This window comes from Condylura cristata, unplaced genomic scaffold (genome assembly GCF_000260355.1).
Source record: "Condylura cristata isolate star-nosed mole 26May11 unplaced genomic scaffold, ConCri1.0 scaffold00012, whole genome shotgun sequence".
NCBI lineage: Eukaryota > Metazoa > Chordata > Mammalia > Eulipotyphla > Talpidae > Condylura > Condylura cristata.
In genome coordinates, this window is record NW_004567113.1 from 29,826,982 (window position 1) to 29,841,044 (window position 14,063).

Consider the following 14,063-nt stretch of genomic DNA (forward strand, 5'->3'; position numbering starts at 1 on the left):
AATTGTGACATTGTCTCTACCTTGACGAGTTTACAGTTTTGCTGCCACAAATAAAACCACAGTCAATAAGCACACCACTGTTTATATAAATGGTAGGTAGGTAGTGTTTTAGAGATAGGTGGTAATATGACCTGGTGTGGTTAGACAGAATGTAAGCTAAATCTTAGTGAGCACAAAAGTTTGGACAGGCAGTGAAGATAAAGAGCTTTCTGGAGGAAAAAACATGTCTTCTCATTCATAAGTTCATAAGCAAAAACTACTTTGAAATTATTGTTACAGATAATGGTGTTTTTTGAAGCCCTTTCAGGTTTGAAGTGATGAGACTATCCTTTCAGAAGTGCTTTGCTAAGTTGTGTTCCACATCTCCTTTTGAAATTCAAAGAAAAGAGACTAGCCAAAACAATCTTGAAAGAACACAAAGGTCGTATTTAAATTTCTTTACCCAATTCAATTCATATATCTCTATATAATTTTTTATTATATCATTGTTCATTTGTGTACATTTGATTTCTCCTCTCAGTTGTAAGCCCCATAAAATTCCTGCCACCAAGTCACCCAGACGATATTATAATATACATAGAGAACCCAAAAAACTCTAGGAAAGACTAATTAAAACAATAAGCCAGTCTAGTAATGCAGCTTTCTGTGTCTCATAACTTTAAAATCAAACACCTGAAATTTGTAGAACAATAGGAACTACGTGAAAGTTAGTTATATTACACCTGGATAGGGACGCATTCCTTGTTCTGTCAGTTTAGTGAGTAGTTTGAACTAGGTTTATTGTTACTGTATTTATCATACAAACCAGGTTTCCCTCTTTGGAGACTACTGATACCTGTTCTTAGAGTGAAACTGTAGTGGATAAGAGTTTTTCTAACTCTTATTAGTGGGTCCTGCATCCTTGTGTTGCCAAGACATCTTTTATTAGTGCTCTGGCCTCCTTTCCCCAGCCAGTGGTACATTGTTACTGCTTGTTAACTGGATGCAGCAATTAGGCAATTATGTGAGGGGTGGAGGGTTCTCTGACTTCTCTGAATCTGTTTCCACTAGATAAGTCCTGTGCTAAGACTGTCCCAGCCTCTCCTTCCCCTGTCATGGCAATGAGCTTTGCTTTCTGTTAGTGGGGGATCCCTGATGGGAACAAGTTTCTCAGCTTTCCTCCAGGAGTTACACTTCTCTTCTGTGTTTGTGCAGGGTCCTGGACCTGAGTAGATTTTCTTCCTTTACAGATAGTTTTAATTTCTACTCTCAGTGAAAGAGGGTCTTCTCCTGGGTTGGGGGAGATTGGAGGATTTCCTACTCCTCATCTGTGGCAGCGGGTCTTTGAAGAGGCCATGAGGTGAAGGTGTTCCTTTTCTTTCTTTGAAAATATATGGTTTTGAGCTATAAACCAGGGACAATTTATGGGGATGGAAGGGAGAATGGGATCAGAACTGGGATGGGAAGAGTGCGCTGGACTGTGGTGATGGCACATGGGTGGTGGGGAAGCCCGCGGGGATTACACTTGAGATGAAAAAATGCACAAAATGAAGAATTATGTAAAAAAAAAAAGTGTATGGTTTTATGAGACAAGACTCTGAAGCAGGTGGTTTTCATACTGATTCATTACTTTGGGGGGTAAGGGGTTCCCTCAGTTCTCCCACGCTGACTCCAGTCCCCTGCTATGAATGCATATGGGTATCAGCTGATGAGGAAATTCAGACTCCTTTTGTGTGTAGAACTCCTAGAGATTCTAAAATGTTACACTAACCCATACTCAATTTTTAAGAATTCTCCTACATGTCAGCTCTTGTTTTTGGGTTTTTGTTTTTTTTTACCTGCCTTTGGGCAGCTGCCACTTTCCTATACTCGTTCAGCTCACCTCTCTTTGGAAGGGCTTGTTAGCCTTTGCAATTCAGTTTACCTGACCTCAGTTCTCTGAAACTGTGTCATTTTATTGCAATCATCATTTATTTGGTGCTTAATTATAGCTATTTATTTATTTATTTATAAAAGCATTTTAGCTTCTTTGTGCTGGTTCTTTTACCTTTAAGGTTATCCAGAAGTCCTTCCATTCTGACATAATAATATGTCCCAGTCTTTGGATTAAAAAGATGTGGTACATATATACAATGGAATATTACTCAGCAACCAAAAAAAAAGAAACACTTGTCTTTTGCAGCAACTTGGATGGAGCTGGAAAGATCATGCTTAGTGAGATAAGCCAGAAAGAGAAAGAAAAATACCGGATGGTTTCGCTCAAAGCAGGAGTATAATGGACCAAGCGAGAAAATAATAAGAATAATGAACAGTCATATACCAGAGACATTTTGTGGGGGTGGAGTGGGGAATGGGATCAAAAACGGGGGTGGGGAGGGAGGTGCACCAGATTATGGTGATGGCACACAGGTGACTTGGTGATGGGAAACCTGCAGGGATTACAATTGAGATGAAAAAAAAAATGTACAAAATGATGTAAAAATAAACTATTATATATATATATATATATATATATACATATATGTCCCAGTCTGATCTTTTAAGGTTAGGAGACTCTGGACCTGGACGTAGACATTTCAATTTCTTCTATCTTTGCACTATTGTGAATAATGCTGCTGTGATCGTAGGTGAACAAATATCTCTATGGCCCAACTTTCAAATATCTTGGATATATACCCAGAAATAAATTGCTGGATCACATGGTAAATCAAGTTTTTATGTTTTGAGTAACCACTATACTACTTACCATAGCAGCTGCACCATTTTAGGTTCCCATCAACATTTCAAAAGGATTCCGATTTCTCTACATTTGCACTGATGCTGATTAATTTCAAAGATCATCACTATTTTAATTTATTCTTTTTAGGAGCCTTCACAAGCAACATGTTTTGTTGAGATAAGAGTTCTGGAACAAGGTGACATTTTTGTGAGTTTTCCTAATTTGTGATTCCAGTTCATTTCTGATCTTAAAATGTTTTGTTTCATGTTAATTGTTGAAATAAGCATAGTCATACTGAATTGGTATATAATGTAGAAAATCATGATTTATATTAAACTAAGAATAAAAACAAACATAATAACATACTGCTCTGTAGCTGACAGTGGGTCTTTAAGATTTTTGGTAGTATTCTTATACTGATTCTTCATTCTATCACTGTAGTCCTTCTCAAATGCAAATCTGATCATTTCACTGTAACTTAAAGACTCTTGGTGATTTTTTATGCCTATACAATAAAATCAAACCTCTTCAACATGGCAAATCAGTCTCCCTAGTTGCATTTTTCTCCTACCCATCATTTCAGTCAAATCAACCTACAAGTACTTTCCTGGCTATAGCAAAGCATACCTCCAAGTACTTATTTATGTGCATCCTTCTGCTTGGAATACCCTTTCCAAATCATACCCCAGATTCACTGAGAAATATTTCTCATTTTTTACCAAGACTCAGGTGTCACTTTTTCATAGTGTCTGCCCCGTCTCTCCCATGGTATCAGTGAACTGTCCTTCTAGTCAAATTCTCACCAATTACAAGTGACCTCTCCTTTCTGAGTGCTGTGATCAGGACGAGTTTTCCCTCTAGAACTCACTTCATTTTACTACATTGCTCATGTCTTTTGAGACTGTGGACATCTTGAGGGTAAAGTCTGAGTGTAGTGTAAGTCTCATCTGTCATCAGTGACTGGCACTTAGTAAATGTTGAATGAACAGTTAAGTAAATGAATGGGTGGGTCTATGAGTTGATGGCTAGAGGTGATAAGATAAATATTTATGTTTCTGCAAGATTAAAAATGATATAAGAAACTGCTCAGGATCAAAACACATTAACTTGGGGACTAAATGTTAAATCCAGGTCTTCTACTTAACATTTTTAAAATCACTGTTGCCTTCTATTTAAAATGCCAACATTAAAAACACTGCATAGGCCCTCCCTGGTGGCGCAGCAGGTTAAAGCACAGTACTGAGAAGCTAAAGCCACTTCCACATGAGTTCTATTCCTGCCTGCCCCAGAGGTGACCACATGGCGTGGCAGACCTCTCCTGGCCCGCCCGCTGCTCCCCTCAGCAGTGTACTTCTTCGATCTGCCTGTTCTGCTCCCCACTCTGTCTCTGGTGAAGCCTCTCACCACCCCTGAGCCTCTGGCCTGTACCCCAGTTTTGTATGCACAAATAAATCTTGAAAAAAAAATTATATTAAAAAAAAACACACTGCATAATGGGATACTAATATATTTATTTTTTTGTTCAAATTCATGATTTTTTTAATAAATGGATAAAACTCATTGATTCCTTCAACTTTTTTAATTGGGTTTCTATTTCCTGATGTTCCTGCCTTTCTCATTATGAACGGCTTCCATTAAAATAACTCAAGTTTCCATGTAGTTTTAGTAATAAAATCTTCAGATTAATATCATCAATATCCAGGGAATTACAAATATTTACAAATTCTTCCTTCAAATTATATCTTACAATGATTTTTTTCCCTCACATTTTCCCTACTGCCTCCCAGTGATAATGAAAGTGCACAGAGCCAGAGACATCGGCTTGTGTTGGCCAGTTATATCACTCTCTATTTACTTTTTTTTTTTTTAAAGATTTGTTTATTTATTCATACAGAACTGGGATACAAGGCCAGAGATGCGGAGGGTGAGAGGATTCACCAGGGACAGAGTGGGGAGCAGAACAGGCAGATCGTGAAGTACACTGCTGAGGGGAGCAGCGGACGGGCCAGGAGAGGTCTGCCACGCCATGTGGTCTCCTCCAGGGCAGGCGGGGATCGAACTCATGCGGAAGTGGCTTAAGCTTCTTAGTGCAATGCTTTAACCCACTGCGCCACCAGGGAGGGCCTACTTTTTTTTTTTTTTTAAAGATTTATTTATTTGTGCATACAGAACTGGGGTATAGTCCAGAGGTGCAGGGGCGGTAAGAGGATTCACCAGAAACAGAGTGGGGAGCAGAACAGGCCGACTGATGAAGTCAGTGCTCCCCACTGCTGAGGGGAGCAGCGGGCGAGTCAGGAGAGGTCTGCCGGGCCATGTGTCACCTCCAGGGTGGGGATCAAACTCATGCTGAAGTGGCTTCAGCTTCTTAGTGCTGTGCTTTAACCCACTGCACCATCAGGGAGGGCCCCTATTTACATTTTTTAACCATGTGGCTTTGTTTTTTCCCCTTACATCTTTTTTCACTTTTGTACAGTGTTTGATCTCTCCTCTCAGGTGTAATCCCCATGAAACTCCCACCACCTCTTCACCCGTGAACTGTCACCATGGGCCTCTGTGCTGTTTCCTTCCCTGTGTTGATGCCCTCGCTCCCCTTCTCCTGCCGTGTGTCTCAGATCTCCCATTTGCCTGCTGATTTTGTCTTTCTGACTCCTTCCTCAGTTTTCCTATATTCCTTCTATAACTGAAACCATCTGCTGTTTTTCCTTTTCCTTCTGACTTATTTCACTGAGCATAATCCCCACCAGCTCCATCTGTGTTGCTGAAAGTGGCCCATCTTTATTTTTTTGATTGCTGAGTGGTATTCCATTGTGTTTATGTACCATATCTTCTTGATCCATTCATCTGTTTGGGGGCATGTAGGTTGTTTCCTTATCTTAGGTGTTGCAAATATTGCTGCAGTGAACATAAGGTCACTCCCTGTTTAAATGACCTCATCCAAGTCACTTCACAAAGCTTGATTCCTTCACTTACAAACTGAGAAGAATTAAATCCAATGGATAGCATTACGATGAGGGTTAAGTGAGATAATATACACCCAGTGCCTGGCACATATGAGGTAGGCAAAGCATGTCAATTCCTTCTTTTTTTTTTTTTTTTTTTAAGATTTATTTATTTGTGCATACAGAACTGGGGTACAGGCCAGAGGCTCAGGGGCGGCGAGAGGCTTCACCAGAGACAGCGTAGGGAACAGAATAGGTAGATCGATGAAGTACACTGCTGAGGGGAGCAGCGGGCGGGTCAGGAGAGGTCTGCCACGCCATGTGGTCACCTCCAGGGCAGGCGGGAATCGAACTCATGCGGAAGTGGCTTAAGCTTCTTAGTGCTGTGCTTTAACCCGCTGCGCCACCAGGGAGGGCCGTCAATTCCTTCTTACTAAATTCAGTTTCTAAAAGAAAAAAAGAGACCCTTGTATTTCTCAGAATGCAATTAGATCAATTCAAAGAACAGATGTTGTTTTCTAAAACAGAATGAGGATTTCTTGAAGGCAAAAATCACATCTCATTCATCTTAGTCATTTTCTCCCATATTCTAAACAAAATTTTCCTGGTTGCTAATTATTTTCAATAGGCATGCATGTTTATAAAATACTTTCCCCTAACTTTTATGGAATATCATCATGATATGGCTCAAAAGAAGAAATGTCTGCTCCTGTGACTGTCAGTGGTTTCCAAAGGACTCATTGTGGCCTTTGCATGTTGTCATCACATTGGGCTTCATGGAAGGGACCCAAGAGAAGAATCAGCAAAGCTCAGTGACCTCCATTCTTGATGAGCTCTGGAAGAATGACGCTTAAGATTAAATTACAGTCTTCTCAGAGCTAGTTGCTTCTAGAAATCTAATTTATACTGTATTTAATTTTTGGTTTGCACATATGTAATTAAAGCACCATTTTCATTTTTTAAAAAAGATGTATTTATTTATGCATATAAGTGCTGGGGTATAAGCCTGAGGGGTGAGAGGATTCATCAGAGGCAGAGTGGGGAGTAAAACAGATCTACCGAAATATACTGCTGAGGGGAGTAGTGTGCATGACAGGAGAGATCTGCTGTTTTGTGTGGGTCACCTCTCTGGTTGGGGATTGAACTCATACTGCTGTGGCTGTGGAGAGCTTCAGAGTGCTGGATCTTAACCCCTTGCGCCACCAGGGAGGGGTCTGAAGCACCACTTTCAACTAAATATTTGTGTATTCCCTTCATCAACTAAACTAGTATTGATTTTTAGATTGAAGATATCTGTGAAGTCGCACCACAGGAAGAATCATTCATGTACTGAGTACCAAACAAGGACACTGCATTAGTGTGTGTTTTATTTGATACTCACAGCTATCCTCTGTTTAATATTATCCCCATTTTAAACATTGAAAAACAAAACAAAACAAAAACAAAGCTTGGTTTCAGGATTTGGCTCCAAGTTCCTTAGGTAGTAAACTGTGCAAACAAGAGTAATAGCAAATTCTGTCTGTTTCTAAAACTCCTACTCTTATAGCAGTATTTTCCAATGAAGAGATAAAAAAAATAGGAATATGGAAACAAGCTGGAATGATAAATATAAATAAAACAAAGTCCATCAGTAGCACAGTTAGTATAGTTTTTTAACATTGAATAAATTTCGATACATGTCCCAGAAAATTATGTACCTTACCTGGAAAAAAAATTATTGTACAATTTTTCCTTAGTTAGGACCTAAAGTTGGTCAGCAAAATATTTTCAAAATAATTATAAATTGTTGAAAAGACCAAAATATTTTATTTTTATTATTTTCTTATATTTAAGGGTATTTATTCAGAATTCTTGTGACAGTTTGAAATATCTGTTGGATTGTTCATTGTAGCACTGTTTGCAATACTGAGAAATGGAAAATATCCCAACATCAAATGATTTGAAAATAATTGAACTGGGCACTCCCTGGTGGCACAGTGGGTTAAAGCACAGGACTATGAAGCTCTCCACAGCCGCTATAACAGGAGTTCCATCCCCAGCCAGGGAGGTGACCCACATGCCACAGCAGACTTCTCCTGTCTCACCCACTGCTCCAGTATCTGGTGAAATATTATTTTTGAAAGATTGTTGGCAGTTGGTTCATTTATCTTTTAATTATTGCCTCCACCAACTGCCCTGTGCCCATAGTCCACCTGCCTCCAGGGTCTGTCCCCGCTGTGGCCAAAATACTTAAAACCACAGCAATAGCAATAGCTATATTAACTAGCCAAACTGTTTCTCTCTCTCTCTCTCTCTCTGTGTCATCCCTCCCGAGAGGTTCTGTTTTTCCCTCCCCAGTTTCCTTACCTACTTATTTGACAACTAGCTTCTGGATACTCACTCCCTAAACTGGGTGGTGATCTCCTTAATTCAGGTGTTTAGTTTTATGTGTGAAGTGAAGGACTCATGCACGGTGGTTATTAAGCAAATGGGAATTAGTTTAGGTCAGAACAAAAATATTCTGTACTACAAGTTCCAGTTCAAGTTCCCCCAAAATAGTAATCACTAATTTTTGCCATTAGTGAGAATTTCTTTAACCTTCACAAAAAAAGATTATCTGCATTGGATACGTGACGTCTCATTAGTGGTGTGGCTCTTTCCAGCTGATTTTGAGAACCATGTGTAGTTCCATTACGATAGCAGAGTTAACTAAAAAAGAAAATTCATGTTTCTGATTTGACCTTTTCTTTTCTCTTGTTTAATTTAACTGATTAAGATATACCTCTGATTTTTAGTGACTTATGTGATTTTGCAATTTTAGGGCTTGGCAGAAACAGTGGACAACTCATGTGATCTTCATTTGTGTCTGGTAAGAGCACATCGTTGTCCCAAAGTGGCCTCTCACTCTTTCTTAGAAAATAGGCTGTTTGGCCAACTCGCAGCAGCTCACAGACAAGACAGAAATTGTAGCCACATTCCACAATGTAGAAATCCAAAGAGGAAGATGATCTCATGGGAGTAGAAAACTTCCATTTCAGGATTATTCGAACAATTTATATAAAACCTAAACATACTTAACTTGACTTGGAATTTTATTTAATCTAAACTTTTTTTTCAAGAGTAGATACTTTTTTTTTTCCATCTCCCATTTTTTGTGTCTCATATATTATGGATTTACCTTATTTTAACTGAAACCTTAAAAAGACAGGCTTTTTTGTTCCCCTGATTTTTTGAGATTCACAGAAGTTTTCAAATTTTTGAAAGCATATTCTAAGTGGTTTTGGAACTCATTTAACCATAGTTCCCTCTAGAACCCATACAGAGTTAGCCTGCAGAGATGTTTAATCGCAGATCAGTTTCTGCCTGCAAGAGTAGGCAGTTAGGTAGAAGAGTAGGTAGAAGAGTAGGTAGAAGTATCTCTTTTTTTCCGCCTAAAATATTAGAGGATTCCAATTCACTCCTATCTCGCTACAGAATGTATTTGAGGGTGCCCAATGTCTTATACATTTGCATGGAGCAATAACAGCTTAAGAAGAAAGACAAATTTTTAATAATCAACAAGAGAATGGAGGCTGATGTGAGAAAAGGATGGGTCTTGTGTTCCCAGCTCTCTCCCTGGCACATAGAGACCCTTCTAGGACACAGAAGTGTACGTTAGAGGTCAGAGGCAGAGAATATGACCCAATAAGATAAGATTTGGGCTAGGAGCAGAACAGAGACACACAGGTAACATTTGACCGACACTTCATGCTACTTAAAAATTATATGAACACCTATTTGATAAGCTATATATGGCTTTTCCCATTTGGGGCTCATATTTTCTTAACAAAAGAATCCTTTTATAGTCTTAATGCAAAATCCTTAAGTATACCAAAGAGGGCTCACAGGGCCAGATGGACCCGTATGACTCACACTTTCATCCTGCTCACAGTTTCCTGGGAAGCCTATTAGCCCTCCTCATACACGCAGTTCACCATGAGGATTAGGCTCCTGAGTGGGGGTTGGGACGTGCATTAGCTCTTTCAACTCCACTTTTGTCCCTGAAGTCCTTTTCCTCTGTGCATTAAACAACTAAACATCCCTGTGTTTATTCTCTGTTCTAGATTAGTGAAGGAGCAGAATGCATTTTTATCCCCAAAACCTTGTTTCTAGCACAAGCCAGCACTGGACTTAGAAAGACTGCAGAAGAGCTGGTGGGCACCTACCCTACAGAGAAGGCCATCGGGGAGCATCTGATCTGGCAGCAGGTGTGGGATGAGTTCAAGGCTAGACTGCTGGCAAGACCGCCGGGGAAAGGAAACTGACCCTCTTGCTCAGCTCACTTTCACCTTAACTGAAGAGATAGAAAACCAGGGCCCTCCCTGGTGGCACAGCGGGTTAAAGCACAGCACTGAGAAGCTAAAGCCACTGCAGCATGAGTTCGATTCCTGCCAGCCCAGAAGGTGACCCACATGGCGCGGCAGACCTCTCCTGACCCGCCCGCTGCTCCCCTCAGCAGTGTACTTTCTCAGTTGGCCTGTTTTGCTCTCCGCCCTGTCTCTGGTGAACCCTCTTACCACCCCTGCACCTCTGGCCTGTACCCCAGTTGTTTGCATAAGTAAATAAATCTTAAAAAAAAAAAAAGGAGATAGAAAAACAATTGGAAAGTTGTTTCCGTGTACACTTGGACATGCCTTTGTAGAGCTCAGGGCATGGATTTATTTAGTGTTGCTTAAGTAATTGATGCCACACCTGAGCTTGCCCAGAGTCCCCTGTGGCAGCCTCCTCTTGCTGCAGGGCATGACTGAAGCCTGGTTAGATGTATTATTGTTTTTCTTTGAATAGCAGGTGTATGCTTAGTTACAAAAGTGGTATCAGTTCATAGTGGAAATTGTTCTTAATGTATTTGTTAATGATAAAGTTAGTCTAGAAAGCTAATATTTAAAAAAATGTATATCATTGTTATAGCATACTGAATGGCACAAGATTTAACAGTGGTAATCTAAATAATGCATTTGTGTGTGTGTGTTGTGAGATTTTTCTTCTTTGAGCATTTTTGTATTTTCATTTTACTTTTTTTTGCATAGAAGATCTGCGGTGTAAGCCAGAGTTGTGGAGGAGTGAGAGAATCCACCAGAGACAGAATGGAGAGCAGAACAGGCAGATCTACTGAAACAAACTGCTGAGGGGAGCAGCAGGAGGGTCAAGGAGGGGTCTGCTGTGCCATATGCGGGTCAGCTCCCTGGCTGGGGTTGAACCCAGTGGAACCCCTAGGCTGCCAGGGAGGCCCATTTTAGGTACATTTTTAAAGAATCTTAAAACATCCAGTTCTGCCTAGGTTAATTAATGTTCCTGGGAGGTGAACTTTGCAGATTTTGCAAGACTAGCACCATGAAAGATAAAAGCCCCTAAGGAGAGCCTTCATGTCTCTTGTCCAGGCAAAATTAAATATGGTGCTGTGGCGCAGCGAGTTAAAGCACAGCACTAAGAAGCTAAAGACACTTCCGCCTGCCCCGGAGGTGACCCACATGGCGCAGCAGACCTCTCCTGACCCGCCCGCTGCTCCCCTCAGCAGTGTACTTCGTTAGTCGGCCTGTTCTGCTCCCCACTCTGTCTCTGGTGAAGCCTTTCACGCACCATACCTCTGGCCTGTACCCCAGTTCTGCACAAATAAATAAATAAATCTTAAAAAAAAAAAAAAGTGCTGTAAACACCAAGTGGACCTGCTTATCACGTGAATTCTTTGTCATGTGACTTCCACTAACGGGGCTGATCTGAAAGGGCCTCTGACCCAAGTGGAAGCCATAGTCTTTATGACCTGCCTACTGCTACTGTTCACACAGACCAAGCCTGGTAGATTGGGGAAGGACAACGCTCACAGGTGTAAGTACAGGAAGGAGGGATAGTGGGAGGCCATCTTGGAGGCTGGTGACCACAGGCCCCCAGCAGGAGTCTCAGGTGCCTACAATGAAAAGTCTACTGTTGATGCCTTCTAGTGTTGCCTTTTTCTTCTTCTGTGTGCTGCTCCCCTTACTTCTGCTTCCTGAGATCTATACCCCACACCCCTAGAAAGCTTACATCAAACAATGACTTAGGTTTTTATTTTAGAAGGATGCAAAACAAGAGAAACATTGGTCCATTGTGTAAAATGTCAGGGTCTCCCCTGAACTTTGTTAAAGAAGAAAAAATGGCTCCTTGTCAATTTTTTAATATTTTTTTTGAAAATAACTTAAAGCATAACTTTGCCATTCTAGCATAATGAATTTCCATATATCTTTACCTAGAATCACTCATTTTTAATGTTTTGCAGCATGCTTTAATTTTAATCTTACAGACCTAAATTTTGTACCTAATTCAAAGTGTTTATTTGTGTTTTACTTTTATTCTGTGTTCACAATATGATTTAATTTGATTTGGTTTTCATTGAACTTGGATTTACCTTTGGGAAAATCTCCTTGCATTTGTTTTCTCATCTGAAACATGAATAGCACTGCTTCGTCATGTGATCGTTGCTGGCAGCATGTGCCATAGGTAGGGAGAACAGATGCATATTCAGTCACTATCAGTGAATCTTCCAAACAACTCTGAGTGGACCAGCAAGTTAAGAATAAAATAAATTAAATAGAGAAAGATTGGCAGAGCTTTTCTACTTATTCTCTAATCCCGAATCAACTCTGGCATATATCTTCGTGATCCTTCTTTCTATTCCCTTGTGATCCATTATGCTTCCCTCTCTTGACTGAAGAGCTGCAATTTGTCTTCATGCTTTTATCAGAAGCACATGGTTTAAGTTAAAGTTTTTAAGGCAATGAATTCTAAAGAGAGGCCTTTACTGCTGGTGACATCTTGGAAAAGGGAAACTTGAACTTTTCTCATTCTGTCTTTACGTGTTCGAACTCTTTGTAAGGACTCAGTAGAAACAAACTCATTTGGGCTTTGTTTAATTGTGTACTTGATGATTACTAAGAACTGTTAGTCTGAATCACTGGAATGGTTCCTTTAGTTCTTGCAGCTGCTTTCCACAGGATACTAACTTAATTCTCCCTCTCCCATTCTCTGTTAATTATAGCGATGGCTCACCGAAAGTGAGTAATCCCAATATTCAAAACCAGTAATATGTATTTAATGAAATTAGGCATGACTGTAGTTTGGGATGGAAACCTGGCCCAGAATACCAAACATTTTCATTTCTACTTGCTGTTTCTCTCTTACAGTATTATTGGATTTGTTCTACTTAGTCACCAGCTCTTGAATTGCAAGCTACCTTATGCGTCAGTGCAGGGACAGATTGAATACTGTGTCCCCTGCACCTGGAACACAGTATGTGCTAGCAAATATTTAATGAGTTGCTTTATCTGGTTCAGTCTTCCCACTGCGTGCAGGAATATGTTCAATCATTTTTCTGAAAGATGGCCCTTCACATCTCCTGCACAGACCTTTCCAGTTTCAGGGAATCTCTTCCTCTTTTTCCTCCCTTTCTTTCTTTCCTTCCTCCTTCAGTTGATCTGTGTTGAGCAGATCTTTGCTGGGCACTGTGCTACACTGTGGAATATTATGAGTAAACATTTCCTCTTCTCATTGCATTCACCAATTAGGGAAGACAAACATTAATTGATTAAAAGTTCAAACAAGAAAAGTCAAGTCATTCTGACAAGAGCTAATGAAAAAGAGCACAGAGAGCAAAATGACCTCTCCCAGGAGGTAGGAAGGATTCCATGAAGATGGAATAGCTGAGATCTGAAGGATGAATAGTAGTTGTTTTGGTGCAGAAAAGAAGGAAGACCATCCCAGCAGAAAGGACCTGCATGTGCAAGACCGTGAGCCCCCGGGGCTGAAAGGTCAGAGTGGCCGCAGGCAGCTGTGTGGGGGGGGAGCGGGGAGCGTGTGTAAGCTGGGGCTGGACACCACTGGATGGACAGGCCACAAAGGGCCTTGTGAACTTTGCTAAGGAACTTGGACTTTATCCTAAGAGCACTGGGAAACCATCCAGTGATTTTTAAAGAGGGTGACACAGTCAAGTCAGCATGCCACTCACTGCTCTATGTGTGTGTGTTAGAAAGTTCTTCCTTCTAGTGAGTTAAATCTGCTTCCATATGTCTTTTCCTGGTCACAACTTGGGAACACAACTGAAATAAGTCTTCTCAGCAAGGGCTTTTCAGACACCAACTCTTCTTCAGCTTCTTGCTATCCCAACTATTCTCTTTTGTTCTTTTCATACTGCCTATCCTCCTAATAAAATATTCATCATAAAGTTGAGTACAATCCTCCATAAAGTTTTAAAGAATAAATATGTCACTTTCTGTGATCTTGCATATAAAGTCAGACACACCGCCAGCTGATTCATATAAGTTTGTAGTCTACTAACTACCCCAATTTTCAAGTCTTTCAAGAGCAAAACTAATAAATTAAGAGCTCTCTCACATTCTGTTTTTGCTTCATTGCTAATTTTTTAAAAATATGCACAAATT

General features: G+C 40.3%; 1 protein-coding gene across 1 annotated transcript in view; it reads left to right on the plus strand.

The window, feature by feature from the left end:
* Positions 1-14,063, plus strand: part of LOC105853537 — a 102,839-nt gene that overhangs the window by 63,941 nt on the left and 24,835 nt on the right. The window contains exons 11-14 of the mRNA XM_012724020.1: positions 2,846-2,905; positions 8,438-8,485; positions 9,720-9,863; positions 11,034-11,065. Coding sequence (XP_012579474.1) covers positions 2,846-2,905; positions 8,438-8,485; positions 9,720-9,863; positions 11,034-11,065 — 284 coding nt within the window. The remainder of the gene's footprint in view (positions 1-2,845; positions 2,906-8,437; positions 8,486-9,719; positions 9,864-11,033; positions 11,066-14,063) is intronic.